General features: G+C 37.5%; 1 protein-coding gene across 1 annotated transcript in view; it reads left to right on the top strand.

Moving 5' to 3' along the window:
- Positions 1-19413, top strand: part of LOC126419763 (cubilin-like) — a 753686-nt gene that overhangs the window by 575431 nt on the left and 158842 nt on the right. Inside the window, exons 52-53 of the mRNA XM_050086938.1 lie at positions 10890-11115; positions 16574-16758. Coding sequence (XP_049942895.1) covers positions 10890-11115; positions 16574-16758 — 411 coding nt within the window. The remainder of the gene's footprint in view (positions 1-10889; positions 11116-16573; positions 16759-19413) is intronic.

Below are 19413 nucleotides of genomic sequence, written 5' to 3'. Positions count from 1 at the left end.
GCTAAAAAATTTGTCCGAAATGAGGGAAATATTAGGGAGTTTCACTTGGGGGAAACTTGTGGCAACCCTGTTCACAGAAAATGCCAGTGGGTTTTTCCCCCCTAATGATTTGAGTTATGGCAATTCCTGATGAATGTAGGAACTTCTTCTCACAGAAGTAACTCGCTAACCTAAATCTAACATATCTACACCAGTAATCACATAATGTTTAATGAGCCAGATTATGTCAGACAGGTTTGGTGATTCTAGTTTATCAATGCAGAGCAGTAGTTCATTAAATCTACTCCTCACTGCTCAAATATTTTGATGGAATAAGGACAGTGGGCATCTCACGTTGACATAGATACACTGGGTGGAAATAAAATTTCTGTTGATTGCTGAAAATTTTCAAATAACAGTAATTTTTATGGAATCAGTATGCTAGACTTATACTATTTCGTTTTTTTTCTCAAATAGAAAGTTTGTTTTTATCCCAATATCCCATAAAACTTTGTTTCTTCACGTTTATATTTTTATACCTTTATGTGTGATGGTAGTAGGTCACAGATTTATAGGTCAGTGGTAATATTGTAGCAGCCAATCATTAGTGTAGATAGAATCCTTTTAAATCACTGTACTTTGTCCAGTTTTTTTCTAGTGAATGAATTCCATCTTTGAAGTGCATTTCTCAAAGGCCTGCAAAATATCAATATGTAGCTGATGTAATGTCTTCCTGAGATTTGCTGTAGTTTGTAGCCACAAATTCCTTTTGTTATTGTAGTATTGGATGCCAAAGAGTGTTGAATAGGGTGGATATTCGAATAATTCATACTTCAGATATCTTAGTTTTGTGATTGGCCATCCAGATTTGTGATAGATGGAATGTCCTGCCAATACATAACTTTTTCTTTCTCTTTAGGCTTTTTCTCTTGTATGTTTCCACTCACTTGAACCATAACCTTTCTGCAGCACTTACTAGTCCTTAACGAAGAATTCCTTGTGCATCTTATAAAACTGTCTGTAACTTTTCCATCTTTTGTTTTAGGATCACTGGCTTCCTCCAACTAGTTTGGTCACTGTTTCATTTTTGTAATGTATTTGTGCAATCATATCTGATTCAAGGTATCAGATCAGAGTGCAAAATCAATTTGGTCTTTCTTAAAATAAAAATGAGATATTTTTTAAGCATTCATCAATTGAGCACTCATTTTTCACTATGTTCTCTTATCTTTAATTCATTATGTAATATGAATTGTACACTCTATGCCTACACCATCAGCTATTTTATTCCCCCTTAATTGAAGATCCTCTGATTCCATATTTTCACTTTCTCCATTTTTACATATGTGATTGAAGTTTTGGTTCCTTCTTCGGGTGGATCATCTCTGAGAGAATAATAGTCACATTTGAATTTAATTGTTAATTTCTTAATAGTTGAGAAATTTTGTGCATAAATGGATATAATAACTAAGTAGAGCATGCTGAAGAGCACCATTAAAATTTCATTTGTACTAAAACCATCTCTGTTGTAGACCAATAGTTCTTGCTCCTGTCCTCATACAGTCATGAGTATACCCTGATTAGGCTATATGCTTGTGTGAGTTGTTTATCATACTGAAGTTTTATGCTGAAAAACTGTGTGTAGAAAGTTGTTAATGTAGAAATGTTAAAGTAGTAATGTTTTTGAATGCCTGTTCTGTTTAAATATGTAGGTGCTGATGCCTTAATAGAAGGATGCTTTCTTGTCTATATGAGGTTTCTAATGCTATTTATTGTGTAAACAACATCATATTATAGCTATTTTGTAAACAACATCGTATTATAGCCACTTAGAGTGGTTTTATGGTTTGAAAATCCTATCTACTTTGCAGGATCGTGAATGCACCACGAGATCAGTCGGACTACCTTTTTAGCACTAGTGCCTATACCATACAATTTGTTCAATACACTCACATTGATTGTCAATACTGATTAAAAAATAAAGGAAAATTCAGTCAAGGATATCACAAATTATGAGAAAGTATTGCTGATCCGCACTTACTTTCAGGAGAAATGTCGATACTTCTGACAGACTTGTATAAAACTATATACACTATCCTAGCTTTAGAAATTAATAATTCTTTCCTTGGGGAAGGAAAGAGGAATGGATTGGGGAAAGTTAAAAATGAGTGGGGAACACTCAGACTCCAGGATAAGATGGGCCCACCCGTTGTAAGGATGTCTGGGGTCTGAGAGACCTGCCCTTACTTTTTTATCTTCCCCAATTCATCCTTCTCTCCTTAATTGCAAATGTTAGGATAGTGTGTGTACTTTTATATGAGCCTATTGGCAGTGTGACATCTCTCCACAATGCAAGTACTGATCAGAAATTCTGTTTCTTAACAACTAATCTGCAGTTTCATATCACTCTCCCACTTCTTATTGTCTTTATTTAATCTACTTCATATTACCTTTCTTATGCCTTATTTCATTTTCTTTTGTTCCCTTTACCACGCAATATTATTTTTTCTAACCATTCCACTGTTCTCTCTCTCTCTCTCTCTCTCTCTCTCTCTCTCTCCCTCCCTCCCTCTCTCCTTCTCCCTCTCCCCCTCCCTCCCCCTCTCTCCTCTCTTTCTCTCTCTCTCTCTCTCTCTCTCTCTCTCTCTCTCTCTCCACCCCACCCCACCCCCCTCCGCAGATTCGATTTGTTCAATTGTCCCTTTCATCAACTCATTGTATCTTGCATAATTCCTTAGCTTCTGATCATACTCTTATTTCAGTTACCCTCATTCACCCACTGCCATTAGTACATTATTAGTGTCTTTCTAATGAAAACTTTGTTTATTATATCTTAAATCATGTATATCAGGATGTCATAATCACAAGAAACAAAACTGACATTCTGCAGATCGGAGTGTGGAATTTTGGTTTCCTTAATCAGGCAGATTGGTTAGATAACTTAAAAAGAGAAATGGAAAGGTTGAAATTAAATGTAGTGAGATTTAGTGAAGTTCAGTTGCAGGAAGAACAGGACTTTTGGTCAGGTTAATGCACAGTTATAAATGCAGTCATATAGGGGTAATGCAGGAGTAGATATAATAATGAATAAAATAGAAATGCATGTAAACTACTATGAACAGCATAGCGAATGCATTAAAGGAGCTAGGATGGATTCGAATCCCATACCTATCACAGCAGTACTGGTTTGTATGCCAACTACCTCTGCAGATGATGAAATGACTGAAGAAATGTATAATGAGACAAAAGAAATTATTGAGATAGTTATGGGAGATGAAAGTTAAATTGTGATGGGTGACTGGAATTCAGTAGTAGGAACAGGAAGAGAAGGAAAAATAGTAGGTGAATATGGACTAGGGGGGGAAGGAATAAAAGAATGAAAGAGGAATTTGCCTGGTAGAATTTTGGAGAGCATAATTTAATCATCATTAACACGTGATTTAAGAAACATCAAAGAAGACTATATACGTAAGAGACCTAGAGTCACCAAAAGGTTTCAGATTGATTATATTATGGTAACACAGAGATTTTGGAACCTGATTTTAAACTGTAAGAGATTTCCCGGGACAGACTTGGACTCTTGACCATGATTTATTGGTTATGAAATATAGACTAAAACTGAAGAAACTGCAAAAAATGAGTAAAGTGAGGAGATCGGACCTGAGTATATTGTAAGCTCCAGATGTTGTTGAGAGTTTCAGGGAGAGCATTAGGCAATGGTTGACTTCAGCAGGTGAAAGGAATACAGTTGAAGATGAAGGGATAGCTTTGAGAGATGAAATAATGAAGATAGCAGAAGATCAAAAAGGTAGAAAGACAACACCTACTAGAAATCCTTGGATAACACAGGAGAAACTGAATTAATCGATTAAAGAAGAAAATACACTAAAGCACCATAGAAACTACTGTAGGCATACATATTCAAATGCAGAGATATGTAAACAGGCAGAATACGGCAGTGCGGTCAGCAACACCTATATAAGACAACAAGTGTCTGGCACAGTTGTTACATCAGTTGTAGCTGCTACAATGGCAGGTTATCAAGATTTAAGTGAGTTTCAACATGGTGTTATAGTCACTGCACAAGCAATGGGACACAGCATCTCCAAGGTAGTGATGAAGTGGGGATTTTTCCGTATGACCATTGCATGAGGTACCGAGAATATCAGGAATCCATTAAAACATCAGATCTCTGATATTGCTGTGGCTGGAAAATGATCCTGCAAGAACAGGGCCAACAATGAGTGAATAGAATCGTTCAACGTGACAGAAGTGCAACCCTTCTGCAAATTGCTGCAGATTTCAATGAGCCATCAACAAGCGTCAGCATGCAACCGTTCAATGAAACATCATCAATGTGGGCTTTCCGAGCCAAAGGTCCACTTGTGTACTCTCAACGACTGCATGGCACAAAGCTTTACACCTTGCCTGGGCCCATCAACACTGACATTTGACTGTTGATGAGTAGAAACATGTTGTCCGGTCAGACGAATCTTGTTTGAAATTGTAACGAGTGGATGGACATGTACGGGTATGGTGACAACCTCATGAACCCATGGACCCTGTATGTCAGTAGGGGACTGTTCAAGCTGGTGGAGCCTCTGTAATGGTTTGGGCAAACATATGTTTATAGCATTTGTAGACTTAGAGAAAGCTTTTAACAATGTTGATTGGAATACTCTTTCGCTCTTTGATATTCTGAAAGTATCAAAGTAAAATACAGGCAGTGAAAGGATATTTACAACTTATATACAAACCAGATGGCAGTTATGAGAGCCATGGGCCATGAAAGGGAAGGAATGGTTGAGAATGGAATGAGCTGGGCTTTTAGGGTACCTCTGATGTTACTCAATCTGTACAGTGTGCAAGCAGTAAAGGAAACCAAAGAAGAATTAGGAGTAGGAGTTAAAGTTCAGGGAGGAGAAATAAAAACCTTGAGGTTTCCCCGATGGTACTATAATTGACCTGGAAGAGCAGTTGAATAAATTGGATAGTCTCTTGAAAGGAAGATGTAAGATGAGCATCAACAAAAGTAAGACAAGGGTAATGGAATGTAGTCAAATTAAATCAGATTATGCTGGGGGAATTAGATTAGGAAACAAGTCACCAAAACAGGGTGTATACGACCCGGGACAACCGGGAGATCCAGGAAAAACCCGGGAATTTTTTCATCCGGGAGAAAACCGTAAAAAACCCTGGAATTTTTTAGAATTCCGGGAATTTTTCATTGTTTTACTTTTCAGTTAAATTTTTGTAACTTTGACTGGTAAGAACCAATACTCTAACAAAGAATATTACTGTATCTCGCTACTGCAGCAATAAAAAACGAACGAGAGAAGAAAAAAGAAAATAAAACTTAAGTTGCAAAGGAAATGCACCATATACAACAACAAACCACATTGCTCTTACAAGCGTTTGCCAACTGCAAAACGTGTCAAAGGCTTTAGGAAGACTATTCATGACAACAAATTGCCTCCGATGAGCGTGACGTCACAATTGTTTACATTAGATTAGTTTGAGCGGTTGCGAGCGAGCTTACGCGCATGTACACTTGAGCCGCGCTTCAGTAGTACCCTCTCCCGCTTCTGGCTACAGAAGTGTGGCAGTTAGCAGTATAAGCAATAGCAGCAAGCTGCCAGATGCTATCCGGAAAAATTTTACTGGTGCGCCTAAGCTGCCAGATTCACGTATGCGCAACAGGCCCGGAACTAGGGGGCGGGGGCAAACAGGGGTATCTGTCCCAGGCGACAGTTTCAGTGGGGGAAGGGGAGGGAGGCGCCAAATTCATATTATTGAGGAAATAGACCTTGTTTCACAAAGCGCCGAGCATCCAGCGCTAGTTGGTATATCGATTACTCGTATGATTTTGAACGCATCCCTGTTGGTTTTTGAACAAATTCCAAGTTGATTTCTGAAATAATCGCAAGTTGATTTTTGAATGCTTGCATAGTGTACATGATGTCTCTGCCAGGGGAATTCTTGTCGCATCTAGAAATAAACTTTCCTGCAGACCAAAGGGGACGGGTCTATATGAGCTGGGCGGAATAAAGCTGAACGGGTGAATGCCAATCGCCGTTTATGTGGTTCATTGGGTTTGCAAATGATCAGCGTTGTTATAACTACTAGTGAATTCCATAGATTCAGACTACCAGAGTGGAAATCAACGAATAAAAGGAATAACAGGCAACAAATATTGCGTATTGTCTCCTCCGTATATCCAAGGAAATGAAATATTGACAGAAAATTTTTGGCCAGACCGCCACACTACTAAGGGCCAGTTATACAGTCTCCGGCTAGCAGCCGCCAAAGTTCTATTGTGGGAGTAGTGCGGAAAACGCGTTGTACGAACATGTAATAACACCTAACCGGAGAATAAATGCTGGTTAACTAAACTGGTGATTGTGGCAGGGTTAGTGAAGTTAACCAGAGAATAAGTTTTGACACTGGCAGGAATAGTTACAGAATTAGTGATGAAAAGATTGTTTGTTAGATTAAGGAAGGAGAAGAAACGGGGGGACACACAAATTACGGAAGAATATGACGATTCCAAATTTATATAAAAATTTCGTACTATTACTTTTCGATCTAATGCTTCAGAAGCTAGAGAGTATGAATGAAATGTGAAACTGTTTCCTAACATAAAACGTTTTGCTTGTAGTTGGCCTAATAGGAATGTGATATGGTACTTAGTGAATTATATTCCGTCTGGTCTTGGGTTCAATTTGTATTAACAGGTTTTTTAGTATTAGACAACATCATTTCTTTTCTTGAAGTGGCAAAACGTTTGATGAAGTTTGGTGAGATAATAGATCCTTTCACAAAAAGGAAAGGACACCATGTAAAGCTGCAGCAAGGTCAGAGAGAAATTAAGGACTGAAGCAATGTGTACTGTCTTGCTTGTCACTTGTCTTTACTCGTTTTATGTATCCTATATTTAATTTTATGTCACACAAAACAGCAAGTTATTAGTTAATAGGCTGTAAAGAGGGGCAGGATGTCAAACCGGCCAACTTGGAGCAGGAGAGGCACCACAGGACATTTTAATTTCCACTGTCCTGAATATAGTTTGATGACTCCCATTACAAAATATTATATGTTTGAATTCCACAGAGCGAAATTCAGAGACGTGTGACAGAAGAATGCTGTGTGAAGAGGCATGGCACTGCACTTTGGCACACTTAAGACCAAATAACATGTCTCACTTTCCCTCGAGCATATATGTTTCATGTATCAGACTCTTCAGAAATATGTGCGCTACAAAATTAAGATATTTTATAAAAGTTGATTTTTTTTAAATTTTTGGCGTTCAGCCTCAAACGCTCGAGGGAGGGGGAGCGCCACTATCTAGTATTGCCCCAGTTTGGAAATATCGTCGATCCGGACCTGATGCACAGAGCAGTCTGAGTTGTAGTGGGGAGGTGGTAGTCTCCACGTGACCCATGTGTACGTTCAGTGATTTTGCTGTTTCCTCTTCGTTTATTGCTCTCACATCAAATGAAAACAAAACGGATGTCTTGGCCGAGAGCTATCAAGTCAATTAAAATACATTCACATAATTACGCAGGGCTAAAATATGTTGTTAGTTTCAGATTTTATTTTATTTTTTTTCTATCTTTTTGACAGTCAACCGTTGAGCGTCTTGCAGAACAATGAAGTTATTTTTGTCGATTTGTCAAAGAAATTTTACTTTTATTAATCTTTTCTGCTGAGGCAGTCAATTTATTTGAAATGAAGTGTTTAATTCCACACTATTGACTAGTTTCAACTGTTAACTGCATTTAAAGTTCACGTTTTCATCTTTTAGCACTTATGGCATTATGCCTTCATAAGGAACCAAACATTAGATAATACAGTACTGTAGAGATTGGCAAACTGAAACACGTAACTGTTTCGAAACAAATGAAACACTACAATGTAATGTTTCGATACGCTGTTTCGAAACAGTGAAACAGTTTGTGTTCTGTAATCTAATAAACCTACACATTTTATCATCTGGAATGTCTACTGTATAAGTATGTCCACATAAACACAAATGAGTTGCGAGAGCGCTAATCATATCCCAGAAAGTATGAAATTATCACTTAGGCGTCTTGGCAGTTTCGTATTTCTGCAGAAAATGTGCTGCTTTTGTGTCGTGTGGCTTTCATACTTTTCAATTGGCTGAGGACAGCCATAGCTGAAGACAGAAAGGCCACCACGAACGGAACTGGAGGTGGGAGCAAACTGCAGAAACAACGGATATGCTACTGGAATTCCCACATTCCGTTAGTATGGGTAATATACCCATCCTGCTAATTGCCATGCACACAAAGGGAATCATTGAGGATAATAGGCACAGTGACTATAGACTCACAAATAACGCCAAATAATTCGAATAAATAACAAAATATAACAGAAAAAAATTTTGTCTTTCAAGGTGTTTCGAACCGTTACTATAAATTCACCATGCTTCCTAGTCCTTCCCGTTCACCATTACACTATCAGTGATATGTCAAACAGATTGCTTGCAATTATACCTACATCAGATTTATGTATATGTCTAACAACTGTCACTCTACGCCTTTTTTTATTCAAAATGTTGTAGGCTTACTTACGTTTCTTAATATGATTACTGTACATGAACAGAGAAGCGTATGTTATCAAAAAGTGTAATTTAACTGAATGATTTTCACATATTTATTATTTTGAATGTGAATAGTATGCGTTGTTTTATTGCTTGGTTAGTGTTTATAAAGCAGATATTACGCCATTTTGGAATATGACAGTCAGCTAGAAACGAAGCTTTATTTTCGGATATCTTAAGCTTCATGCTATTGTTTGTCACAAAGATTTTGACACTCTTGAAAGTGTTTCATGAAGTGGTATGTTAAATGTGTTTCAGTACCTGTGCCGAGCCCGAATCTCGTCCGACACAGAGGGGAATGAAACATCACTGTTTCGATACAATTAGTCCGTTCCAAGCACTGGTGGACTGAAACAGCCTTATTCTGAAACAACGATACAGTTTCTGTGTCTGGCTCGAGACCGAATGTGGCCCAGTTATCCGAGACAGGGGTGGAATGAAACACCTTTGTTTCGAAACAGTGAACCGTAGCCGTTCCGAAACACTGAAACAGTTCCACGTATCGATACATTGTATCAAAACATAGAAACAGTGGCCAAGTCTTCAGTACTGGTACTCCAAGAAAATTTACATCTGAATCTGGACATACGAATGTGCACTTTAAGCCGAATGATGTATTTTAGTGTGGTTCACGAAATTCCGATGCTCTTGGAGTATCCTCTAATGTCTTGTTTCTTTTATGACATAATGTAAGATCTTTTAATGTTTTACACGTACGAAAGCAACGGGCTTCCTGCGTCACTGTAGCTGCGCAAGCACGGCGACGCCTGTTATCTGGCAGTGTCTGACAACTGCTGAAACGAATCTAACAGGTCGCGGGAAAATATTCGGAATGGTTCTTTGAAAAGCATTACTTTCAAAGTACAACCATTTACAATATTTTCGAGGCGGAAGATCAGACATTTATGTCGTTGTTAGAAATTTTACAGGCACTTTGTGTGATATATCTTAAAGTGTAACATGCGCCAAAAAACACCCTTGCAGCTTATTAATCTTAGAGACCAATATTATACATAAAAGCTTTTCTTTTCTTTTAGCAGCACTATGTATATTCATTTAAACTATTATCTTTTCCTATTTGTGTGTTAGCGCTACTTAACAGTGATGTTGCTTTTGGCTACGCTCTGAATATCCGCTGTCATTGGCCGGCGAGATCGTTTGTAATGAGCTACGACTGGCTTACAAAAGCACATCAGAATCTCTATTTCAGTCCTTCGGAAAGAAACGTGCGGTGTTTGGTGGAATTGGAATTTATACTTTCGTAATACGAAAATATGCAGTATGCATGTTGCTTCACATCAGACATCTTTCCAAAACGTATTTTTTCCCCTGAGTTTCGTTTTCTAAAGTGCCTGGAAATTTTACTCCGATGTATAAAACCACACCCACTGAAAGGATTGATAGGTTTCACTGTTCCGAGGAAAATTGTACTGCTACTTAACACAGAAAAAGTGTGTTTTCATCCGGGAGAAATTCTATTTTTAACCGGGAAATCCGGGATTTTTTTTTTTCTTTTTTTTTTTTTCTCGTCCACGTATACACCCTGTAAAAGTAGTAGCTGAGTTTTACTACTTGGGCAGTAAAATAACTGATGATGGCCAAAATGTAGACTGACAATGGCAAGAAAATAATTTACGAAGAAGAGAAATTTGTTAACATCAAATATAGACTTATGTGTTAGGAAGCCTTTTATGAAGGCATTTGTCTGGAATGTAGCCATGTATGGAAGTGAAACACGGATGACAAAAAGTTTAAACAGGAAGAGAATAGAAACTTTGAAATATGGTGTGACAGAAAAATACTGAAGATTAGATGAGTACATCACGAAACTAATAAGGAAGTAGTGAATAGAATTGGGAGACAAGAAGCTAGTCTCACAACTTGATTAAAAGGAGGGATTGGTTGCTACAACACATGCTAAGATATCAAGGGATCACCAATTTAGTATTGGAGGGAAGTGTACATTGTAGAGGGAGAGCAAGAGATGAGTACCATAAGCAGATTCAGAGGGATGTAGGTTACAGTACTTAATTTTTTGGGGGGGAGGGGGGGGGGGGAGGTATTTCTGAACTTGCTAATCCAAATACAATTTCTTCCACTGCTTTGTCTCTATATCTCTCTCTCCCTTTTGGGTTATATTTAAAGCAATTATTTTGAGTTAAAAGTTCTGATGGTTTTACATTAACTGTTCTTTTTTTCTATTAGTAAAAATAGCTATCTATTTACTGATTTAATTTGTAGCCTCAGTTTTCAGATGTGTGTTTCATATAAATAATTGTTAGCACAGGTGCATTTCTACCAAGTGAACTTTCGTGGAGGACCTGGAGAAGAACATTATTTTGCCATTCATAATGGAGGAAGCATTGATTCCCCAGAGATTGTGCATTTAACAGCAGGTACAATCACTGCAACAGATGTAATTTCAGAAACCAACTATGTCTGGATTGAATACCACACAGGCCCTAACCCTTCAGGGCCTGGCTTCAGTCTACACACATCTCCAGTAATTTCAGGTTAGCCATTTCATGCCCAATTTATGAAATCATTTGATGAATCCTTCATTGACTGCTACAAATTCATTTTTAGAGTTTCTCTCTGCATGAACATGAATAGGATATGTGCTTACAACTGCTTTACATGTTTAATGTAAAATAAACTTCTTTGATTCAAGTCTGCTGTAAAGTCTAGTTACAATCTGAAGTATGGGGGCTACTCATTGCCCAATTAAAAGATTGCCAAGAAAGACTCTTGTAGTAGTTTTATTTTACAATTACATGCTCTGCATTACTGTAGAAAAGGAAACAGTGAGCAGCTAATCGGCACATAAACCAGCTATAAATCATTGCTAAGCTTTTGCATTATGTCATTCTTTGTGCTAACTTGCATGGCTATGTTGTCCTTGTGGTACCACAGTATAGTTAGAACAGGTATCCAGCTGGAAAAATGCGATTTTTTTAGTTAATTTTGAGTCCAGACATTGTCTGCCTGAGGAGGAGACCATGTTTGGAAGAACATTGATTCAACTCTCCATCTGGCCACTGAGTTCTCCGTTTTTCATGTTGTCCCAAAATCAGTTAAAGCAAATACTGCAATGGTTCCATTGGAAATGGTACAGTAAATTGCCGTCTACAGTCTGATACCATGCTCCACCTTCAGTGACCTCTAGATTGGTGCTACATTCACCTTTATTTCCTTCTGTCTTGTTTATGTACCTGTCAGTGATCAACTCCTCAATTATGCAGTGAGTGATTAGCTGTACTCCTTCCTATATTTACGTTCCACTCAGAGTTTTCCAGTGTCATTTGACTCTTCCTCTTCTCCCTCTTCTTCTTCTTCTTCATCATCATCTTCTCTATGTACATATTAAGTATATAAACCCAAACAACTGATACAATTCGGAACTGAGTTATTATTACCCTGCTTCATATTCCTATGACACCACATTGTGGAAAAGGACAGTAATCATGTTCATGACTTCCTGACTGTGCAGTTGGTTTTCTTGTAGACTATCTCTGACATTTATAGAGATGTGATAGTCAAGATCCTGTTCCAGACTGTATGGTGGTGACAGCAATTTCCGCAGTGTACCTGATGCATTAGTTTCCATATTTTCTTGGTAATGTGATTGCTCACATTATTATGGAAGATCTCATTGGTACAGTATATTGAAGTTTACAGGCAATTTACAATCTTAGTAAATAAAAATTTGAGTGGCAGGTTTACTGTAGAGAGTACCATTTATTCCAATGCTCAAGTTAGTGTTGTTACTAATAATATTCCAGAGTAGACAGTAGAAGTGGATTGTAATATCAGAAAAGATGACAGTATAAAATATTTAGAAAGACCCTCCACAACTTTTATTTCATGAATGTGGCAAGTGGAAGGGCAATTGGGTACCATGCTGAACCCATGAAGTTCCAGGATAAATGCAGAGAAATAGAAGAAAGAAGACTTTGTTGCTGATACATACAGTGTTCAGTTTTTGACAAGGTGCTCCTAGCCATTCTCCACAAAGTAAGCATTATTAATTTCCAATTGGGCTCTATCCTTAATATATTTGTATCTCAGTTTCTCTTTTTCTTCATTCTCTTTAATTTTGATCTACTGAAATCTCTGAAAAACCAAATCTGCATCTACACAATGGTGTGCTTTGCAGTTCATTTTCGTACAAGGTTATATTCCAGATGAATACTTTCAGTAAAGATTTCCTAAAGCTTAATTTATATTCATTATAAATAAATCTCTTTTTTCACAAATCCTTTTCATGACTTCGTGAGTCTGCATTTTGTATCCTCTCTACTGCATCCATTTTCAGTCGTTTTGCTCCCTAAATAGTAAACTGATGTACTACTTTTAATGTCTCATTTTGTAATGTAATTCCCTCAGCATTGCCTGATTTAACTTGAGTATCTTCCATTACTCTTGGTTGACTTTTGTTGAAATATGCCTTCTCATCTCTTCTCAAGACACTTGCGTTTTCTTTTCAACTGATTTTCCAAGTCCTTTTTCATCTCTCACAAAATTACAATGTTATCAGTAAACTTCAAAGTTTTGATTTCTTCTGCTTCATCTTTAATTCCTTTTCCAAATTTGTCCTCATTTTTTCCATTATTGCTCGCTCAAGGTACAGATTCAATAACATGGAGATAGGCTATAACCCTTTCTTACCCATCTGAACTACTGCTCTCTTTCAGTGTCTTTTGACTCTTATATTTGTCGTCTGGTAGTACAAGTTGTGGAAAACCCTTCACTCCCTGATTTTATCCTTGCTGCCATCAGAATTTCAAGGAATGTATTCCAGCCAGCTTTGGCAAAAACTCTCTCTAAATATACAAATACACCAAACAAAAGTTTGCCTCTGTTTAGTCACTATTCTAAGATAAGTCACAGTGTCATGCTGCCTTACATGTTCCCAAATTTCTCCTGAACCAAAACTGATATGTGAGGTAACTTTCTGACATGTATTCCAGTCTTTTGTGAACAATTTGTATCAGTATTTACAAACTAATGATTCTGTGATATTCACAACTGTCAATACTATTCTTCTTTGTAATTGGTGTTATTGCATTCTTTATGAAGTTTGAGGGAAGTTCACGTGTCTCATATACTGGGTGGAATACTTGTGTCATGATTGATTCTCCCAAGGATTTTAATAATCTGAAGTGAATGTTTTCTATTTCAGGCACCTTGTTTCAGCATGTGCCTCAGCACTTTGTCAAATTCTTCTCACAATTTCATAACTCTCATATCTTCATCTACTTCCTCATCCATTTCCATAAGGTTGTCTACAAGTTGACTGCCTTTGCATAGCTCTTCCATATCTTCCTTTCACTAATCTGTCTTGCTTTTTCTGCAGTCTGGTGCCGTTGATAGCAAGACATCTGATTCTCTCTTCTTTGAAAGTTTCTCTAATTTTCCTGTAGGAAGCACCCATTTTTCCCATTGTAATGCATGCTTCAATAGGTTTTCAGTTCCACTCAAGCCATTCCTGCCTTGCCATCTCGAAATTCCTGTCATTCTCAATTTCTGTACATCTGTGTTCCCTTTTGCCAGCTTTGTTTGCAGATTTTTTTACATTTTTTGTTTTGTTTTGTCAATTAAATTTAATATCCTTTGTTTAGAAAAGGATCTCTCCTTGACTTTCTTTTTACCTCTTTAGTTGTCAGCTGCCTTCACTATTTCATCTGTTAAACCCAGCAGAAGTGATAAAAATGGTTTATACAGCAGCCGCATCATTACAGTATGTTTAGTCACATCTCATGTATCACAGAAATGTTTCTGTATCTAGATACATACTCAGCAAGCTGCCGTATGATACCTGGTGAAGGGTGCCCTGTACCACTACTAGTCATTTTCTTTCCTATTCCATTCACAAGTAGAGCTTGGGTAAGACAACTGTCTGCAAGCCTCCACAAAAGCCCTAATTTCTCTGATCTTACCTCTGTGGTCCTTATGCAAAATATATGTTGGCAGCTGTAGAATCATTCTGCAGTCAGCTTCAGATTTCAGTTCTCTAAATTCTCTCAATTGTGTTTCTCAAAAAGAACATCACCTATCATCCAGCAATTCCCATTTGACTTCCCAAAGCATATCCACAATACTTATGTGTTGTTCGGAACTACTGGTAACATACCTAGCAGCCTGCCTCTGAATTGGATTGATGTCTTCCTTTAATCCACTCTCAGGCAGATCCAGAACACTTAAGCAGCACTCAATAATGGATCATACTAGTGTCCTATATGCTGTCTCCTTTACAGATGAACAACACTTGTCTAAAATTGTCCCTATAAACTAGAGGTGACCATTCGCCTTCCCTACATATTAATTCCATTTCAAATAACTTTGCAGTGTTTCATCAACATTACTCTGTCAAGCAGCACACTACTAATGCTGTATTGAAACATTGCAGGTTTGCTTTTCCTGGTAATTTGCGTTAACGTACATTTTTCTACATTTACAGTTAGTTGCTATTCATCACACCAACTAGAAATTTTGTCTATCTCATCTTGTATCCTCTCAGTCAGTCAGTGACGTACCTTCCCATATACCACATCATCATCAGCAGACAGCCACACATTGTTGCTCGCCTTGCCTGTCAGATCTTTCATGTATATGAGAAATTATATATACAAAATTACAGTGGTCCTATCCCACTTCCCTGGGGGACTCTTGTCTTTGATGAACACTCACCGTTGAGGACAACATACTGGGTTCTGTTACTTAAGAAGTCTTCGAGTCACACACATATCTGGGAATATATCCATATGTTCATACCCTTGTTAACATTCAGCTGTGGGACACAGTGGTAAATTTTTTTCATAAATATAGGAATATGGAATCTGCCTATTGCCCTCATCCATAGTTTGCGAGATATCGTGCACGGAAAGGAAAAGCTGAATTTCGAACTAGTGATGCTTTTTAGAAGCATGCTGATTTGTGGACAGGGGCTTTTCAATCTCAAGAAAATTTATAAAATTCGAACTGAGAATATGCTCAAGAATCCAGCAGCAAACTGAAGTTAAGGATATTGATCTGTAATTGCGAATGTCTGATCTTTTACTAACCTTCACTTTCTCCCAGTTGCTTGGAGCTTTGTGCTGGAAAAGAGATTCATGAAAAATGGAAGTTAAGTAAGAGGCCAGTGTTGCAGAGTACTCTTTGTGAAACAGAACTGGGAGTGCCATCCAGACCCGGGAATGTATTTGCTTTTAACTTTTTCAGTTGTTTCTCTGTGCCAGGGATGCCTATTAGTATGTCCTCCATAAAGGAGTCTCCGCAATTGCAAAATGATGACATGTTTGTATGATTCTCCTGCATGAATGATTATATTCTACTGTCATAGCAGACTGGTCAAAGAGTGATGGGCTAAAAGCCCTAGACCTGCTTAGTGATTTTATGTAGGCCAAGAATTTTCTCGGTTTCTTGGCAGAATCTTTTGTTGAGGTATGACAGTTGTATGCTTCGTATATCAATCCAGTACAGATTTACGAATTTCTACTAACTTTAGCCTGTTGTCATTTCCATGTTTTCTTTTGAACTGTGAGTGCAACACCTTTAACAATCTCCTGTGGAAGACATTATAGGAAGGTTATGTACACCATTTAAATGCCAAAATTTCAACATATTAAATCTTTTCACATACATCTTGACTGTCAATCGTTATGAGAAAATTAGAAAAAAAAAAGTTATTTTGTAATTACTTCTGTGGATATGATGTATGAAGAGAAAAAAATGATGCTGATACATTACGTATGCTCAGCTATGCCAACAATGGCGTACAAGGTAGTGCACTAGGCCAATTTCATAATTATTTTAATTCATAATTATTTTGGTAACTATAGTATTTTGTTAACTAGTGTAATGTAGTCAATCATCCCCCTTTGTTAGTTTATATATATTGGTTAGATATCCATTATTAGTATTTGACTGTATGGTAGCTCTTTTAGTAAAATACTACTCTGTAAATTTCAGGCTGTGGTGGAATCCTACATGATAACAACCGAGAACTTGTGTCTCCCAACTATCCAAAACAGTACCCAATTAACAGTGAATGTGATTGGGATATTCGTATTCCTGATGGCTATCATGTTAATCTTACTTTTATTGAGCGCTTTCAACTGGAAAACAGCACCAATTGCCAGAAGGATTACGTTGAGGTTAGTAAACATGACCAATTCTTTGTCTCACAACTTTCTCTTGTACCTTTTTTAAAAAATAAGATCTAGGTTTCTGTACCAAGACAAAAAAATTCAGGGCCTACTGAAATATTTTAATGTGTATTACAACAAAAGCTACTCTGAAAGTGCAATTTGTTTGTCACATTTTTGTGTCTTGTAGTTTAGAAAATTTATTTTTGTTCAATTTGTTTGTCGCATTTTTGTGTCTTGTAGTTTAGAAAATTTATTTTTGTTATATCTGCAGTTTATATGATACTGTAGACAGTTATTTTTCCTGTATAATTTTTGAACTTCATTTTATTTTAGCTACACTTGCTTTTAGTAAAAGTACTTTTGTGACATTTTGTTTGTATTAGTCAACATTAAATGTTTAATTGTGTCTGCATGTACTTGTCATGTGTTTTAAAGTTTTTAGTCAAATTTTCTTCATATTTAGATGAAGTTATCACAGGATTTACACTTCCAGCTTTGCAAAATGTACTTTTTATTCTAGAGTAGCAATTGAGAGACTCTAGAGTTATTTTGGACAATGGTTCAAATTCCTGTCTGGCCATCCAGATGTAGGTTTTCCATGATTTTCCTAAACTGCTGTAGGTAAATGCCAGGATAGTTCTTTTAAAAAGGGCACAGCCAATTGTAGTAACTCACTGGATACTACACCACCTGCTCATAACTGATGCAAGTTGGGCCGCTACAACAAGTGTAGTGCACACCAACATTCAAACAGCATGCCCGCAGCTACTCAAAGCGGCTGCCAATAGGGGCAGCCTGGTCATCGGCCTCCCTCACCAGCTCTGCCGTGTGAGCGCAGCATTATACCAGTGACACCTGACCTAGAGAGACTTTTTATAAGGGCATGCACGGGTCTCCAGGTCCTGTGTTGGTAAAAGTGTTCGAGATGTGTAAACTACAGTGAAACCCTGCTTTTATACTTTTCAAGGGACTTCAAAAAATGGTGTTAAATGCACTAAAATGTAAAATGTGGGAAATACCATTTTAATCTGTAAAAGTAACATAGTAGGAAACCCCCTTGCACTTTATATGTGATATATGTACATAACAGGCATCAAAAGACTTGTCAGAGACTTGTTTATTATCTAATGAAGGTTTATTATCTAATAAAAACCACTGATGTAACTGGAACTGACAACTGTCTGGGAAGTAGGAACATTTGACTCAATGCCATATGTCATAATTGATGTTTTTGAAAGCCTGCATCTGTCATTCATCATTTAAATAATGCAATACTGCACTAGTTATGTATTCTTTCATGCTTAGCATGACATGTTTTCAGAATTTTTCCTCTTTGTCAAGTGCAAATATATATTTTGTGTGGTGTTGGAATGTGTGTTATTCTGCATCTCTTGCACTGCAGTCGTCTTTTTGAGGTTATTAGGTACTGTTCATCATCATTTATGTAGAAAACCAAACACACACTATCACTCACATTGTTTGTTTGTGTAACATCACAAAAAATACATATGTAAATAACGCACTTGACAACGAGAATAAATTCGTGAACTAATGGGTCCAAAGGAACAGTTCACCAAGATGAATGGAACGAGCGAGGAATGAATTCTAAGGAACTGTCTTTCACAGTTCACTTCAGTCACGGCTCTTTACTTATAGTTCCCGGGAACGGGAAATGACTGGTCTCGTAACCGGAGTCGGCTGGTCTTGTTCCAGCCTTGGTTGTCTTTCATAGTTCACTTCAGTCGCGGCTTTCTACGTATAGTTCCCGGGAACAGGAAACAGTTGGTCTCGTTCCTGAACAGCACGTTGTCCAGTCTTGATCCAGCCTCAGTCCCTTTCCCGTCTGCCTTGGACTCAGTCTCAGTCTTGCTCAGCCGGACTTGTCCTTCTTTGCATGGCCACAGGTCGCAGTTCTGTCTCGAGTTCTTGTTTGTTTCATTCACTTCGCATGTCCATTCTAGATCTGTTTCAAACCTTTTTTGAACTATGAACTTCTGGTTCTTTTCATATTCTATTCAGCGCCTACGACCGGTAATTAAAATGTATTTTATAATTATATAAATCACTTAAAACTTATGTGGCATGTAATACATACATCTTTTCATATAACAAAATGACCTATCAGCTTACTTCAACATTTCGATAAACAGCAGAAGAAATACTTGTAAAAAGGCAAGATTTTTTTGTTACTACACATGCAAAGGACGTCGGCACGGCACACACAAGTGGCCATTTTCCGTCTTTTTTTTATCCAAGGTAAAATAGTATGTTTATTGTTATGGAAGGCAGATCAACTTACAACTGAATGAAGACCGCACTTCGTAATCAAGTGTATGGTGTCACATTTTGTAAAGACAATATGATAACTTCTACAATAATGTCACAGCAGGAGCTGACTGCACCGCCGTGTAGTGGTTACAATATTTAACTGTTGCATGAAGGGTCGTGAGTTCAAAACTCAGCTGAACTGTACAATTTTAATTACTATATTCAGTTCAAGTAAACTCTAGAAGTATCCAGAAATGCCAAGAATCATTGTCCTGGAATATTCTGTAGCTGTATAAATACTGTATGTGTTCTGGACGGAGGCAGTTCACTCTGCGCTCTTGTATGTGCAAGTGCTGAATGAACCTTCGTTAAGTGAAGTTAGTGTCCGTTATT

This window comes from Schistocerca serialis, chromosome 9 (assembly GCF_023864345.2).
Source record: "Schistocerca serialis cubense isolate TAMUIC-IGC-003099 chromosome 9, iqSchSeri2.2, whole genome shotgun sequence".
Classification (NCBI taxonomy): domain Eukaryota; kingdom Metazoa; phylum Arthropoda; class Insecta; order Orthoptera; family Acrididae; genus Schistocerca; species Schistocerca serialis.
The sequence above is the reverse complement of the archived record's forward strand: the minus strand, read 5'-3'. Positions and strand labels throughout refer to the sequence as shown.